This window comes from Pristis pectinata, chromosome 3 (genome assembly GCF_009764475.1).
Source record: "Pristis pectinata isolate sPriPec2 chromosome 3, sPriPec2.1.pri, whole genome shotgun sequence".
In the NCBI taxonomy this organism is placed as follows: Eukaryota; Metazoa; Chordata; class Chondrichthyes; order Rhinopristiformes; family Pristidae; genus Pristis; species Pristis pectinata.
Genome location: NC_067407.1, coordinates 48901576 through 48919568, shown reverse-complemented (window position 1 = coordinate 48919568; position 17993 = coordinate 48901576). Strand labels below are relative to the sequence as shown.

Here is a 17993-nt window from a genome sequence, read left to right as displayed (position 1 = left end):
ACAGCCACTTAGCTCAGTTATCTAAACGTTTTTCTTCTGTTTCTAACTTTGCATTTATATACTTTTTATCCTTTTGACTACATCACACAGTTTGCACCAGCTCATACCAGTTTTTAATCAAGACCCCTAGAGTACTTTAAACATTATCCAAACACCTTACAGGGGCTGCTGATGAATAGGTGAAGTAATGGATAGAATGTGAATATTATTGGCTAAAATGCAGGTCAGTTGGTCTGTATGTGCAGCTGAATAATGGGAAAATTAGGATGTAAATAGAACATTGTGTTTATATGGAACATTTAATAATAGCTGAAATATTTCAGTGGCATATTGTATGGTTCTCTAGAACAATCTATATAGCTGTAGTTTGATTAATGACCACACATCCATATTTGGTTCTGTGACATGCAGAAAACATTGTGATATTGTCCACTGTCACGCAAACCAATAGCAGCTGCATTTGTCTGATGTAAAGAAGATCATTCAGCTGATCATATCTGCGCAGGCCAATTGTAGGAGGTATCCAGTTAACTCTGTTCTTTTCCCACGGCCCTGCAAGTTTTCTTCCATTTTCAGGTACTTATATAAAAAATCTCTGCTGCTTTTTCTGAGAATAGCTTGATTAAAAGGAAAAGTTACTTTATTTTCTATCAGAATACCTGTATTTTAATTTGAATAAAGGAAGGTTTGGTGCATGGGAGAATTAGATGTACTAGTTGGTGATGTACATGTATGCAATCCAACTCTCTGAATGCTATGTTACCTGTGTCATAGAAAGGAACTTTTCTCTGGTACTACAAGTTCAGAGATGCAGCCCACCACGGCTGAGTTGTTAACGGAGTGAATCTGAACAAAATTAGGTGGCAATGTGGGCTGCAAGCAAGACGTAGCAAGGCTTCAGTGGGATATAGGCACGTTAAGTGAATCGGCAAGGACAGAACAGGTGGAATATAATTTGGAAATGTGAGGTTGAGAAGGACAGAAACATGGGGTTGGTTTCAAATGGTAAGATTGAAAGGTGTTGTGGTTCAGAAGGGCCTAGGTGTCCTTGTATGTGAATGACTGAAAGTTAACTGCAGGTAGATCAAACAATTCGTAAGACAAATTAATAAATTGGCCTTAATTGCAAGAGGATTTGAGTACAAGAATAAAGAGATCTTGCTCCATTTATATGGGGCTTTGATGAGACTGCACTTGGAATACTGTATACGGGTCTTGTGTCCCAACTTGTGATAAAGGGAGTGCAGCAAAGGTTCATGAACTTGATTCCTAGGATGGATGATCTGTGATGTGAGAAGAGATTAAGCAGACTAGGCCTATACTGTTAACTTTAGAAGGAGGAACAGTGATCTCACTGAAACATACAAAATTGTCAAGTTCATTCAAGAGAACAAGAAGCTTTGACAGATGGTAAAACTGAGGATATTGGCTTTGCCATCTGTCAGCTTTATGGGAATTTAATGGAGAGCCTTGTTTAGCCACATTACACAAGGCCCTGTCCAGATGCAGAGTTTACCACTTAGCTCCAGGATAGGATTGACTAATAATATTACTTAAAGGCATATGGCAAGGTAAGTGTATGATATCAAATACTTTGTTGAGATCCCACCGCAGTCCAGCCAGCAGAAAATGTAATTACACAATCCAGGTAATTTAACGCAGGAACAAAAGGTTTAAAAACCTGATGCATATGTCTGTAATCCAAAGGCATTCAAACAAATTCCTGGAAACTTCTTGGGTAAAGAAGTCACTTTTGAAATGTATCCACAGTTGTAATACAGGAAAAAAAGTAGTCAATTTGTGCACAGCATGCTTTTACAGAAAGCAATTTAATATGGCTAGATAATCTGTTTTCTTAGTGATATTGATTGTCAAATAAATATTCACAAATCAGCAAAAGGTTCTAAAGAAGGTGACTCCATTGTTAAAAGTAAAGTTACCCATGTAAAAATGTTATACTATATTTGCTTCCAAATATTTCAGTGCAACCAGACATTCATTGTTGATAATAGTCCAAGTATCTGAACATCTTGAATATGAATAGACTCATTGTTCATATCCAATCACTGCAGAGCAGCAACCAACAAACGTAAATAAAATTGTTGCCAAAGGAATTGAGGGCCAAGTCACAGAAAATGCTAAAAATGTACCATGTTCTGTTCAGATCACACAAAGTTCTCTATTGTTTACAAAATTGAACCTTAAAGGGTGTGTACAAGGGATGTGTTGCTTTGTGTTGAATACCTGGTTATGATGACAGCCTTGATATTTTCATTTGTCTGTGTTGAGAGCAAATGGTGTGGTTAGCTTTCCCAAGTAGCTCAATGACATTGGAACCCCGAACCCCGCCCCCCCCCCAGATAATACAGGAGCCAACTAGCAAACCCTGTGCTACTTGAACATGCCATTATGACATCTTTTGCTTTATATTTTTGCAGATTGAATTGACTTTTGATTATTTGCAGGAAATACTCCATTTAAGTTTTCCATTTGATATCGCACTTTTTTTGGTTCGCAACCTTTTCAGCAACTATTGCGTAACAGGTTACAGGCGAAAACCAAGAATGGTTTATGACGTAGATCAATTTTATTTTCTGTTTACGCTGATCTGTTATCTGATATAGGGATTTATTCACTGTGTATTTTTTTTTGTAACTCACTTTCTGATAGACAAGTTACACTCTTATCCTGGATCAGGCTGTGAAGGCTGCAACTATCAAAAGTTCTCCAGCTTTTCAGATGATAATCAATAAAAATTGATTTCTATGTGACCTGGACCAACCTCCGCCCCCATTAGAAGTTGCTAAATTGTTTGATATATATAATTTTAAAAAATCATAACGGATGTAGTACTGATATTTCCACAAATACAAATAATCACTATGTAGCATTGCAATAACAAATGTGGTCAAAATCCAAATTAGTTCATGCTTTTGAAATTAAATTGTAACACGTAAGCAAGCAGCTTGAGTGTTTTGTAAGTCCAAGATAGTTTAATTTGATCTACTATCTGGTATTCATTTGTTTTTCTCTTTTAACAAAAGTATGCAGTGTGTAATCATGTACATTTTCAAGATGCATGTGTCACCTTCTAAGAGAAAGCAATAAAATAAAAATTTGCTTCAGTTTGCTTTAAGATTTTACATCAATACAATTTGATATACACAACCTGTTCTGGACTGACCTTGCCAAATTTCGCACTTTCTACTCCAGTAATAAAATAAGACAGAATTTGGTGGAAGTGTGAGTATAGTATATGCAGTTAATAGCCTGTGATCATTTTATGGTTCCTTCATATTCATGCTGAGACCCAAGGTTTTGTTTGGTTTTATCTTTCTAAACCTACAGGGTGTGGCAAGAGCAATGTATGCTTTTTCCTTGCATAATGCTAATTTATAATCTATTGCCCCAAATAAATGTGAGGTAGTACAATTGGTAGAGAAAGGTGTGGTAAAGGAAAGTAGGGATCTCGGAATGTAAATATACCAGTCATTAAAAGATGTGGCACAACTTAACAAATCTATTTTTTAAAAAAAAACAAACACCAAGGTTTATTTCTAGAGTGAGAGAAAAGGAGAAAAATTATGCTAAATCTGTACAAAATCTTGATTGGACCACACATGGAGTAATGCATATCATTCTGGTCACCACATTATTAAGTTGATATTGAGACAACAAAGAGGGTTGCAGAGAAAACAAATGCAATGCAGTAAATGCAAAGGTTGATCTTTGATTTAAGGTTTTAATTGAAATTCAAATCTAAATCTCAATCACTGAATTGTTTCAAATTATTTGGGAAAATCAGGGAAGTTTAAATTAGGCTAACAGATTCTTGTAAAAATAAAATACTAGAGTCTAAAGTAACAACAGTAACAAAGCATTCTAATGTATCAATATTGTTTCTAGGTTTGTTTGGAAGCATTTTTGGAATGATGGGTGTATATGTATATGATGGGCAGCGAATAAATGAACATGGATTTTTCCAAGGTTACAACAAATTCACTTGGATTGTTGTTACTCTGCAGGTAGGAATTTAACCAGTGGGGATGTAAGTATTGAAATGTTTGTATAGATTTTTACATGATGCTGTAATAACTTGGTGTGCCAAATATTTCACTTTATATTGCCCCAGTATTTAAAAGCCAGGCATTTTTTGTTGTTGTTGTTTTTCCTCCCTTAAAATGAATAGTCAGAAAGCTGTGGAACAAGTGCAATAACGTTTAGGTCTTGGCATTGAAGAGAAATACCAACCCAACTACCACCTCTCCCCTAACCAGCACACTTGTGTGCACGCACACCACACATACGTGTGCCCCTGGGGGGGAGTGTCACTATTTGCTGAATCTATGCATGACCTGTTTTCTGATATCATTGGTCTTTCAGCAGTATTAATAAAATAAGCTTTATTGGTTAACATAAATCTGTCAATCACAGATTTTAAATTAACAATAGGTATTTGCATACAAGTTTAAAAGTCCTGCCATCTTTTGTGTTTTGCTCATCAAGGACTCTGGCTTTGATCTTAGGCTTTGTCCCCTTTCACAGTTTCCACAACTAGCACAAGTAGCTCCTCTTTACCAAATCAATTCCCCTTTTAATATCTTGAAAATCAATCAAATGGCCATAACATTCTAAATTATGGGAAGTGCAAGTCTAGTTTGTATATTGTTTTTTGTTTTAAATCTTAGTCCTGGAATCATTCTGCTTTAACAAATATTGCAATCCCTTCAAGGCTAATCTTTCCTCCCTAAAGTGCATGGCCGGAATTGCTAATGGTACATGTGGTGTAAATCAAACAGGGTTTTGTATAGAGTAGCATAACTCCGAATGCCATTGAACTCCAGTTAGCTGGGTAAAGGCCAGCGTTTAGTTAATATTTTCTGGATACGACGATTACACCTTAATGATTTTAATATATAGACACTTGGACTTTGTCATTTATGAAAAGATTAAAAACAATGAAAGTGTTCTCTCTCTTTGGAGTCCAGTGTAGATTACATCACATTTACCTACTTTACTTTGAAATCTATTTAGAGGAGGTGCTGAATGTCTTTAAAGGATATAAAGGTACACTGGTCTCCGGGGCCTGACCAGGTCTATCCAAGAACACTGGGAGGCTAGAAATTGAGGGAGCCCTGGCTGAGATATTTGCATCATCATTAGCCACGGGTGAGGTGCTGGTAGACTGGAGGGTAGTGAATGTTGCGCCTTTATATAAGAAGGGCGGCAAAGAAAACCCTGGGAACTATGGACCAGTAAGCCTGACATCTGTGGTAGGTAAGTTACTGGAGAAGATTCTGAGGGATAAGATATACGTGCATCTGGAAAGGCACGGGTCGATTAAGGATATTTGGCATGGCTTTGTGGGGAGGAGATCTTGTCTTATGAACTTGATTGAGTTTTTTTTGATGTGATCAAGGAAGTTGAAGGCAGGGTGGTCGATGTGGTTTATTTCTTCAGTAAGGCATGTGATAAGGTTCCAAATGGTAGGCTGCTCTGGAAGGCTAGATTACATGGAATCCAGGGAGAGCTGACTAATTGGATACTCAATTGGTTTGATGGTAGAAAGCAGATGGTGATGGTGGAAGGTTGTTTCTCGGACTGGAGGCCCGTGACTTGGTGGTGTGCCTTGGGTTGGTGCTGGGCCCATTGTTGTTTGTCATCAATATCAACCGTTTGGATAACAATGTACAAGGCATGATTAGTAAGTTTGCAGATGACACTTAAAATAGTTGGTATAGTGGATAATGAAGAAGGTTTTTTATATATATATATAAAAAGTTATGGAGATCTTGATCAGTTGAGTAAGTGGGCAAGGAATGGCGAATGAAGTTTAATTCCAATAAGTGCGACGTGTTGCATTTTGGAAAGTCAAATCCAGGCAGGACTTTCACAGTGAACAGCAGGGCTCTGGGGAGTGTTGCGAAACAGGAACTTTGGAGTACAAGTACATGGTTCACTGAAAGTGGAGTTGCAGGTAGACAAGGTGGTGAAGAAGGCTTTCAGCACACTGGCCTTCATTGGTCAGAGCATTGAGTATAAAAGTTGGGAAGTCAGGGTGCAGTTGTACAGGATGCTGGTGAGGCCACACTGGGAGTACAGTGTTCAGTTTTGGTTGACTTGCTATAGGAAAGATGTTGTGAAACAGGAAAGAGTGCAGAAAAAATTTACAAGGATGCTGCCAGGACTTGCGGGACTGAGTTATAGGGAGAGGCTGGGCAGGCTAGGACTTTATTCCTTGGACTGTAGGAGACTGAGAGGTGATCTTAGAGGTGTAAAAAAAAAATCATGAAGGGCATAGATAGGGTGCATGCAATCAGTCTTTATCCCAGAGTTGGGGGAATCAAGAACTAGAGGGCATAGGTTTCAGGTGAGGGGAAATATTTAATAGGAACTTGAGGGGCAACTTTTTTTTTTACACGCAGGGTTTAGAATAAGCTGCCAGAGGAAGTGGTTAAGGCAGGTACAATAACAACTTATAAAAGACAGTTGGATAAGTACGTTGATTGTAAAGGCTTAGTAGGTTATGGGCCAAACGCTAGCAAATGAGACTATCTTTGATGGGGCATCTTTGTCAACATGGACCAGTTGGGCCGAAGGGTCTGTTTCCGTGCTGTATAGCTCTATGAACTCTATTCACAGAGCTATACAGCACGGAAACAGACCCTTCGGCCCAACTCATCTGTGTCAAAAAAATTGACTAACTGAACTCGTCCCATTTGCCTGCATTAGGCCCATACTTCTACCACAGTTTTGCCAATTCACTTGATCTATTAATATCTCTAGCAATGTAACATGTCCAATTATGCAGTATGTAATGGCACCTTTCTTCCTAATTTGGCAAGCATGTTTTTCCAGCTTGTTAATAAATATTTGAAAAGTGATGCCCAAACACAGATCCTTGCAGATGACACTAATTACATCCTGTCAATTGGAGTACTTCCATGTTACCACAATTGTTCAGTATCATTAAATGTATGAGTCTCACTTTTGGTAGCATCCTCTTATAAGGGACTTTATCAAATGCTTTCTAGAAATAGGTATAAATAACATCCATATTCATTCCTTGTATTCTTATTTGGTCTCTTCAAAAAGAAAGTCATAAGTGTCAAAGGAGGCTTGAATTTTCCTGAGTGAGGCCCACAATCTGCATTTGCAATTACTCTTTAAATTCATTGTGATACCGTATTACTTTCCCATTATTTATCACGCATGAAAGCTCATGCATGACCTCTAGTGATGGTAAAATGTGCTGCACCTACTAGTACAGGGATGGCTGCAATGAATAAACTCCCGCCCCGTCATGGAAATGTAGAGTTCTGCAACCCAGAAGGTGGCTTTTTGGCCCATCAATGGAGCTATAGAACTTGTAAATTTTCCCATTTTTGTTGACTTTCCTTGTACCTTTGCTGAACATTTTACTTTAAATATTGTCCAATTTTAAGCCTATAATGAACTCTGTTCCAACGATTTGTTTTTTGAGTTGTCCCCTCTTCTATTTTCCCTAATTTCTTCCCTCATTCTTTTGAATGTTGCCTTGAAGTTGTCACCAGTTCATTGATCATAATGAAAGTATATTTCTTCAGTGTTTCTTGACATTGAAATTGGACCATGTACTACCAGTTTCTCATGTGCTATGCAGTCTCCTGAGGCCTCCAAATTGCAGGCAGGAAGCAAACATGTACTACTGACAGCAAGTGCATTGCACATCATATTGCATAAGGCCAAATCAGGCATAGTTCACTCACACTTAAACAAAAGCTGCCTCTTGGAAAATCAACATCAGGCATCGTCAATGGTCCCAGTGTCCAGCTTCCTGGTCTGTCTCCAATCCGCCTGTCCAAACCTAGTATGCAATCCCAAAGCTGCTGCTCTCCCTTTGGAACAACATTGCTGAGACTACTTACAGTATTGTGTATTTCATTTTGCTTCCTTCTGCAGCATCATTATAGTTATGATGAGCTCTGAGGCCCAATATCCAGCTCTTCCACATATGCCTCAGAGACCTATTGTTTTACGTCTTCTCATCTAAGCTACAACAGTGACATTTGTTCCTAAAAAGGCTAAGAGTAACCAGGTAGGCTGCGTTCACAATGGTTCCAGGAATACTTTGAGGGCCCTTGGAGCAGCCCAACTCTGAAAATTCCTGTAGTTTTAAAGTATGTAACAGAACCTGTGTTCTCTGGTATCTGGGTTGCTTTGCATCTCAGGATGAGTTTAGCTACATAATGTAAATAAGTTTAAATTGAAGGAAATGAATTGCAGATATAATTATGAAGTCACTAAAACGTGGTGCTTAAGCGCTTTCATTTAGCTGAGTCTGATAGTGATGCCAGACTATATTGTGTGTGTGAGAGAGAGAGAGTAATCTGTTTTATTAAGTTACTTGGTTAAAAAGGATTGTGAGGAAATCCTAAAAGTACAATTATTTTGCATTATTCTCTCTCCAATATTTCTTTGTTTTGATCAGGCTCTTGGTGGTCTAGTAATTGCAGCGGTCATCAAATATGCAGACAACATCTTGAAAGGATTTGCTACCTCGTTATCCATTATTCTTTCGACATTGATCTCTTACTTTTGGTTACAAGACTTTGTGCCCACCAGGTACTGAGAATAAGGAAGGATTTATTTTCTTGATATCATGTGGCATTTTTATCCTTTTACTTTGTTTTTATTTTAAAAATAATATGTCAAATAACTATGTAAAGTTGAATGTAACATTCTATATTTATGGTTTTAAATTCTTTACCTTGTGCCACTTGGTATCATTTAAGTTTTAGCAATATCTTTGATAAATCTGCACTTTGTTTCTAAAAGATATTTCAAAGATGGTTATTTTAAATTGCTCTCAATTTCTCAACCACATTTGTTGATAATAACTTGTTTTCCCACTGTATTAGAAGTAGCTTGTGCCATCACAATGTAATTATAAAAATATTATACCGATGTTTGAGGGCAGCTTTATCCTATAGATTGTCCAATGCAGTCAATATGAGCAGGTATGAGGTGCCCCTCTTAACTCAGATTTTTTTATTCATGAATTGGTGTCATTAGCAAGACCAACATTTAGTGACTCCTAATTGTCCTCGCAAAAGAGATGGTGAACTGATGGTTTGATTTGCTGCAGTCCTTAGTTTTGCTAAGGAAAGATTCTAAGATGACAATATATCTGTGATAAAGGAACACATTTCCATTTGAGGATAATGTGTGGTTTGGAGCAGAATTTGCACTGTCCTTGTGCATCCGCTGCCCCCATCTTGCAAGTCAGTAGTGGTTGATGGTTTCGAAGGTAATATCAAAGAATGCTGGGCTGGATGTCCTTTAGATGGTGCATGCTGCAGCTATGGTCTGTCAGTGAAGAAGGGAGTGATTGTATATGTTGTCTTTTTGATCCATGCCCAAATTTCAAATGAGAACTGTAATCCCTGCTCACAATTCCTGCATTCAGGCAAACACAGTTGATTCACAGCTGGGCAGATCAGAGCAGTCTGAGTTAACTGATTATCTTGCAGTTCCTTTTACGCTTAACACTGCATTTGGCTTAAAATTTTAAGATCTACTTGCCCAGTATTTATTAAGCAGTTCCCACTCTGACCAGATTCTCAACTTCACTAAAACTTGTGTTGAAGAAGTGTACCTCTTAAAACCAATCTGCAAAAATCCACTGGTCATAAGCAGAACTTGCAACTTTTCAGATAACAACCTGCAATACAACCACACTGAAGGGTTTAGATCTTTTGAATACAGGTCCTCCCCATCCTATGAATGGTCAGCTTGAGTACAGCCTGTACGTATGGATAAGTGTTTGGGAGACCGGTGGATTGGATTTGCCGGCTGCTGTGGGGCTGCAGGCATCACCTGCCATGTGGGAACTCAGTTTGTGGCCGCATTTCTGACTTGCGAACTGTTTGGGTTACGAACAGTTCACAAGAAAGGAATCCTTCTGTTACCTGGGGAGGACCTGTAATTGTCCCAAAACACATCCACATCAAATCAAGTGTACAAAGCTAGTGTAATTGGATTTTTAAAAGTAACCTGCATGGCAGAAACAAAAAAAAGAGATATCAAGCTGTACAATGTACTGTTGAAATTCACTTGGAACTGCATAAAGGAAATTGTTTCTGGTTTGGATACATTTAGGAAATTGCACCCAAAATGCACTTGAATATACACTAGTTAGGTTCAGCTTCAGGTTTCCACTAAAATCCCTAGCATTATCAGTACAACAATGAAACTAGTGTAATCAGGAGCATCATAGAAGGTATTTGTTTTTTCTCATTATATTAAAATATTCCCTGATGTAATAAAGAATGTAACCTGGTACAGTTTTATTAATACCTGAAAATGGGTTTATTGGCAAAGTAATAAGCATCTCTAATAAGGGTGTCTGCTCCTCCATCATTCAAAGTTACTTAAAGATAAAAGATGGAATGAACCTTGTCATAGTTTTTAGTTTTTCACAAGTTAGTTTCATAGTGTAGGTGACCGCGCGCGCGCACACTCTTTACAGAGGGGTTGTGTTCCTATAAAACCGTTAATACGACTTTCAGAAATGAAGTGATATTTGGCCCCAGGGTACTTTATTAAATTTTCAGTCCACATCATTCCTGCACAGATTGAAAAGGTTCTATTATTAGGTACCTGGTACTTGTAGTCATCTAATGGTTGGGTATAAAGCAGATAGAATTTGATGTGGGTGCATTTTGGGACAAAACTAAACCTAGCCTGGGGTTTACTTAGTATGAAAAAACTGGACAATATGGATAAAAAGAGAGACAGTGGGGTTCATATGCATCTTTTACATTTGTACAGGTAGTTTAAGCTATAATATGGCCAATAGGATTTTGGGTTTATAAATGGGTGGGATATAATACTCAAATCAAAGCATTTGTTTAGACATACGCAAATAATTAGGATCCTTTCCCCTGCATTTCTCACCCAGCTAACAGTTGTAGAATGGAGATTAAAGCAAAAGAAAATGTTTTGCTTAAGTTCATCAAAATGGTGCTGGTAATAGTATTTCTAGTATAAAAGAAACTTGAGAAAATGGGACAGTCTTTACTGTTGCAGGGAATTAAAACAAAGATATTTAATGAAGATTTTTAAAATTATGAAGAATTTTGACTGAAAGGGTCATCATCCTGAAATGTCAGAGTCTTGCACATTAATCCCACATACTTTGTTTCTCAAATTTAAAATCTGATTCCAAAGTGCAATTTAAATCTGCTTCGGAAATTGGACCAGATTGAAGGATACAGTGGACAGTTGATTAGGGAGGATTTAGATTGATAAGAGATTAGTCCAAAATTTATAATCTTCCTGGATGTCAAAGTTAAATGCAGTGAACCATGGAAAAATTTTCTGTGTTGGCCAAGTATATCCTGATCCCAATTCAAAATCCCATCGTGGAACTTGTACTTATTGAAGTATTAAGAAATATAAATTGTATTGGTTTATTATTGTTACTTGTACTGAGGTACAGTGAAAAGCTTGTCTTACAAACCGATCGTACAGGTCAATTCATTACACTGTGCAGTTACATTGAGTCAGTACAGAGTCCATTGATGTAGTACAGGTAAAAACAATAACAGTACAGAGTAAAGTGTCATAGCTACGGAGAAAGTGCAGTACCATAAGGTGCGAGGTCACAACAAGGTAGATCGTGAGGTCATAGTCCATCTCATTATATAAGGGAACCATTCAATAGTCTTATCACAGTGGGGCTGAACTGTCCTTAAGTCTGGTGGTACGTGCCTTCAGGCTCCTGTATTTTCTAACCGATGGAAGAGAGAATGTCCCGGGTGCGTGGGGTCTTTGATTATGCTGGCTGCTTCACTAAGACAACGAGAGGTAAAGACAGAGTCCAAGGAGGGGAGGCTGGTGTCCATAATGTGTTGGGCTGTGTCCACAACTCTCTGCAGTTTCTTGCAGTCCTGGGCAGAGCAGTTGCCATACCAAGCTGTGATACATCCTGATAGGATGCTTTCTATGGTGCATCTGTAAAAGTTGGTGGGAGTCAAAGGGGACAAACCAAATTTCTTTAGCCTCCTGAGGAAGTAGAGGCGCTGATGAGCTTTCTTGGCCGTGGCATCTACGTGATTTGACCAGGACAGGCTGTTGGTGATGTTCACTCCCAGGAACTTGAAGATCTCAACCCTTTCAACCTCAGCACCATTGATGTAGACAGGTGCAATTGTAAATTTCCATTATGATGCGTGTTGTATAAGATAGTATGGTGTAGCTATGTCAATTGAAAGCTGCTTTTTAACAAGAAATTTTTGTCTATCTGTTTTCCTGTTTATAGTGTCTTTTTCCTTGGAACCTTCCTGGTGATAGTTGCAACGTTTCTGTATGGATATGAACCGAAGGACACCACAGATCCAAGCAAAGCCTGATGAAGAGTCAGTCAGCAGAATACTTAATTCCAGTGCAAGTGTAAAACTTGTTCAAAAGTCTAAACGCTAGCATCTGAAGCACTTAACTATCCAAAATGTGTTCTTGGAGTTGATATTGAGGAAATTGTTGGCCATAATAACTTTCTCACAAGTGAGAAATAGAGTGATAAAAGTAATGGCGCTCAAGACTTTTGAAATATCAGTGGTTAAATACAAAGCATCACATAGTAGACAAATAAGTAGCTGAAAGGATCATGCTTGGCCTTAGTGGCTGTAATAGATCTATGCAATGTGCAATCAAGGTTCTTAATTAGAGGTTTGCTGGTGAATGGGGGTGTTTTTGAGAAACTGTTTTAAATCAAATTGAAGGCAATTGTTTGAATGATTATTTGAAATAAGACAACTTGTTTTTAAATGGGTACGTACAGGACAGGTGTCCTACAATCTGCCCTGCACCTATAGATATGGTAACTTAGACCAAATCTTTTTTAAAAAAAAAACCTACAATTTCTTAATTATATGAAGAAAATCCTAAAACAAGCCAAGGTTTCCTTTGCAATCTCAGAAAAAGCAATATTGGTCACTTCTGTGCTGCCGAGCACATTTCTGTAATTTGAGATTTAAATGGACTAACCCATAAAATCTAATCCCAAAAGCATTGATTAAGAATCCAGAAACTTGTAATGGAAATTGAAATAGATTTACTTAATCACCATAAAGCATTTGTAAAAGCTATATTTGTATTGCATTGTCTTAAATTGTTTTACTGTTGTGGATAAAATAACTTATTTTGTTGTATAGTTTTGAAATGGTAGTCACCAGAAAATGGTTAGTCTTTCTAAATTTTTGGTTTTTGCAATGAGTAAACTCAAAATACTTGTGAAAGAGGTAAAAAGTGCTTAATCCGTCCCTTAAATTTTCTGTGATCCTTTGCTGTGAAATGACCAGTACTACCTGATTCATGTGTAATGAACATTTTGGGTAGGCAACAGTACTAACAATTACTCTTGGATATACAAGAATGACTGGAATCTTTCAAGTATATTCTTTACATGGCATTGTTTTTCTTCTTGGTATCACTTTTCTCCTGAGTTTGTACATGTTGTCCATCTAATTTATGGGATTGTATTTGACTGTTTGATTAATCTATTTTAACAGAAGATTTAAGAATTGTACAAGGGAGCTCAATCAGATTTGTTGGATTTCAATAGAATATTCTAGGACAGCAACAATCATTTGGCCCCTCAAACCTTTGACCTGACATTAACCCTGTTTTTCTTTCTACAGATGCTACCTGACCTTGTGTTTACAGCACTTTCTGTTTTTATTTCAGACTTGCAGCATCTGCGGTTCTTTGAATTTTTCATCATTTGTAGGTTGAAGATTACATGCCAATGTGAAGGGATTTTGTTAAATTAAACCTTTATTGGAATACCCAATGCCCCATCACTATAACCAAAACGTCATCATTCAGATGTTATTACGTAATGCAAAAGTTGGCATTTTTTCAGATTGGTCCTTTATCAAAAATGTTTCTTTTCTGGCGGTGAATGGGAAAGATGCTTTCATGCCAAGCATTTTAAAAATTAAGTATGGTATTCCATGCAGCTGATATATGTATAGATTTGTGAGCTAGAGAAAAAATCTTATTGCTGCTTGGTTATAAACTTGCAGGTTTTTGAATGAAATTGTTATTTTCCTGTTGTCAATAATTAATATGCCTAATAATTACTACAACCTTATTGGTTTTATTTTTGAACGGTACTAAAACTCTTGTTTTACATTATACATCTTTTGGCAGCTGATGTTTTCTTCATTCCCTTAGCTATTATTTCCTCTGCTCCAAACTTGCCAATATTTAGTGCTACTCCATTCCTGAAGGCATTATTTTTTAGTTTGATATGGTTACATAAATTGGTTTTCTGTCCCAGTGAAGTGACCATTATTCATACGATGCTTGAGAATGAATGTTGGCTGTCTGCTTAATCATGGGATTGCTTCTGAGTGCAAGTCGTCCATTGTCCTTTATTTTATCTTCACCTCCTCAAAAACATGCACTTTTAGCAATGGTGATTGGCTGGAAATGGGAACAGGATCAACAGTGGATTTTCTTATAAGTATGTTTGAGCACTGCAACCAATGGTAGCCCTACAAGAACTGGTCCAGCTACCATCTGCTGACTGAATACTGACTGGCAGTTTTCCCATTTAGTTGGATGCTCTCTGAGCCATAATGAGAGATAATTATGTTTATGAGCTTTGCAACTATTTTTCTGTTCCTAGTTCAAAGCCAATAATGGCAGCTCTTTGTGTTCATAAAGGCATCATTAGAAAAATCAAGGAAAGGGAAATGACATACAGTTATGTGGGTGCATTCAGCTCATTGAAAGCACTGAAGGGGAAAAAGACTCCTGAGGTGTAAAATGCCATAAACATTTCTTGAATCAGAACTAGATGTTAAATCTCAAATTGCAAAATAAGGGAAAGGTGGTGGAATTGGCTGGAGTTCATAAACACTCATCCATGATTTATTCAGTTTTTCCAGTGGTGGAACATTTCGGCTTCATAGTTTTGACTAGTGATGGTACTGTATGAAATTCTTTCACTTTGAGTACCTGATATAACAGGATAAATTTTAGTAATATTTAGCTCCTTGTGAGTTGGTGTTCCTTATCTGCAACTTCCATTGACAATTTATTCACATTCCAAATATGTATTAATTATGTACTAAAATAAGTGTTTTACCAATGTTCTATCCCAATGAAGAAAGTCCACAGCAGCTGGCATTACAAGTATCCATTATAATCTTTGAAGGGGTTTCTCGTTGAGAAAATAGGATCCAAAAGTTCAAAAATCCTCCCATTGTTAAATCATATGATTATTTGACAATGGTTTCAAAAGAAAGTGGGTTTGGGGTCTTTTTTTAATTGTACTATTTTAACTTTACTGTAAACCTGCCAATTTGAGATGCATATTTTATAAATAAAGTCTGTCTTTGGTTTATTTGGGATTTTGTCTAGTTTAATGGAGAAGTAATATTAATCTAATTGTGCTGTGAGGAAACAGCAAAAAATACAGAGAAACATTGAGACAACATTGGCAAGATTTAATGGAATTATGAAAATAATTGTAAGTGCATTTATTTTGGGGGTTTAACAGTTTATAATGAATTATGAAAATTGGGAAAAAAAAAAGCCATACAAGTAAAATGGTATGAGCAAGATTGTGTTTCCACCCTGTTTCAATATTTAATCAACTACTAAGAAATATTATAAGGGTATCACAGAATAACCTCGCAACACCCCCATACCTTCCTCAAGGTAGTGCTCAATTTTCTGATCAGAGCTTTTTTTTGTGGTGTGTGTTAATACACCTGTTTAATTTCTTCCTATCTGTCAATGTGTGTTTGGGGGGGGGGGGGGGGGTGGAGGAAAGAGTACTCTCCACAGTTATTTTTGGAAACAAGCCAAGTTGAAAATTTCTTTGTAAAATGATTTTTTTTATTCAAGTCTGTGATAGATAACATTTCATGAGATCTGACAAATCAACTTTGAGAGCCATTGGAGTGATATCATGATAGTTTTCATACTTTACAACTTTGAGCGAAGATAATGGCATCAGTTTCACTTGAACTTCACAGTAATTTAAAAAAATTGGTTAGTGATATCCGAACAATTCAATTCAATGTTGTAATGTCCCTAAGAATGACCAGAACCTTTGCTTTCAACAAGTATTTTGTGAGCGGATCTTATCCCTTCATTTTGTGTTTTGCAACACTGATCCAATCTTGTTCGTTAAAAATAGGAAGAGCCATAGCTTTGTAGCCTAAATGATGTGTGTGTTGATGTTATGACTGTACATTTAACATTCTTTTTAATTCTACATTCTTGAACATTTCAACTGTGATTATGAATTCAAGTGTGAATATTTAAGCAAGTGCTGTGCAATAACCTGAGGTATTCTTTCATGATTGGCTTCACATGAGCTACATTACATTTGCAATATGGGTTCAATGGAATATCTTGAGCTTCTTTGATTTTCAATATTCTTTTGCCTCCTTAGCTTTAAGTTTGACCAACTTTGGATGGCAGTTGGCAGTGAAGTTTCACCAGGTTGACAATTTGCTGTGTAAGGGAGATTAAACGTTCTTGGTTTCTACTTCCTTGAGGTTTAGGAGAATGAGAGATGATCTCATTGAAACACATATAATTCTTAGTGTCTTGACAAGGTAGATGCTTGGATGATGATACTCCAGCTGAGACGACTACAACCAGGGGTCACAATCTCAAAATAGGGGGTTAATCATACAGGACAGATATGGAAAGAAACTTGTTCACTGTGAGGACAGTGAATCTTTGGGACTCACTACCCTGAGGGCTGAGGATTCAATCACTGATTGTATTCAAAAAGGACACTGATAGATGTTTAGATATTTTGGTAATCGTGGTAGCCTATTCCTTCCATTCCTTATGTTAAATGACACTTTATTTCCCTACTCAGAATATGCAATTTTGTTCGATACTCCTGTGAACTTGGGTCATCTTGCTGTTAAAGATACTGTATAAATTGTTGATGATGAGGGGTTAATTCAAGATGGGCTGGTTGCACTGAATTGTTTCTGGTTTTATAGTACATGGTTTATTGTTGCATATGGTATAATATGCATTTGATGTGTTGAAAGTGAGTCTGGATCATAAAGTTGTATTCTGCTTCAGTTTCACATATCCTATATGCATCAAAACAATTCCTCATTTAAGAATGGGAAAATTTTACAACCAGACAGGCTGAAGTATTCTGTTTATCTTTAATTGGATTATATCCTTACCACAAAAATGATTTATTTTGCAATATGAAATGATGTAAGATTGAATGTATATTTTACTCGTAACACTTTCACAAAACATTTTTACCTTTCCTGACTTTTCTCCTTGAAAATTAGTTGATTCTGCATTAAGCATCCTAACAATGTTCTGAGTTGATTTTCCCAGAACCATCCATTGTTAAATTGTCAATTTGATATCAATGTCAGCAATGGGTGTTTCTTGTTGAAAGCAGAAGCAAGCTGTTGTGGTGCATTATCTAAACCAAGTATATGTATATCTTATTCATGGAATTCTCTATCCATATCTGATACTCTGCAATTTTTTGTAAACTCGGTTTTAAATATTAAAGCACAATATTATCATAGCTTGGGAACCTATTCCAATGCAACGAGCTGTCAATGTACCTTGGATCTGTCAAGTGTTGAGATTACCTTCCAGATGTAATTTCTCCTTTGTCCTTGTAATTTGATGCACAGTGTAACAAAACTGCCTACATTCATATGATTTGTAGTCAGATTACTCAATGAATTGTTTCTTGCTATGCAAGGGTTTTTCTGGTACATTGATAATGGTGTTTATTCTGAGTTGCGATTATAAAATAAAATTGACAACCACAAAATACTGGTTCTTGAATACTTTGACAAAATTATCTTTATACCACAAGGAAATAAGGGGAAATAGAAATTCCTGACATCACCCTTTATTTCTGAATATTCTCAGCAATTATTCCTCAGTACCTTTTTTAACATCTCAACCAAACAGAATTTTATTCTACA

The 17993-nt window shown here is 36.9% G+C and overlaps 1 protein-coding gene across 6 annotated transcripts in view; it reads left to right on the top strand.

The window, feature by feature from the left end:
- The window catches only part of LOC127567833 (UDP-N-acetylglucosamine transporter-like), a 50862-nt gene extending 33042 nt beyond the window's left edge, over nucleotides 1-17820 (top strand). For all 6 annotated transcript variants that reach the window (XM_052010950.1, XM_052010949.1, XM_052010951.1 and 3 more), the window contains 3 exons: nucleotides 3907-4025; nucleotides 8471-8604; nucleotides 12305-17820. In XM_052010950.1, the coding sequence (XP_051866910.1) occupies nucleotides 3907-4025; nucleotides 8471-8604; nucleotides 12305-12395 (344 nt within the window). In that variant the 3' untranslated portion in view covers nucleotides 12396-17820. The remainder of the gene's footprint in view (nucleotides 1-3906; nucleotides 4026-8470; nucleotides 8605-12304) is intronic.
- The last annotated feature ends 173 nt before the right edge of the window (nucleotides 17821-17993 follow it).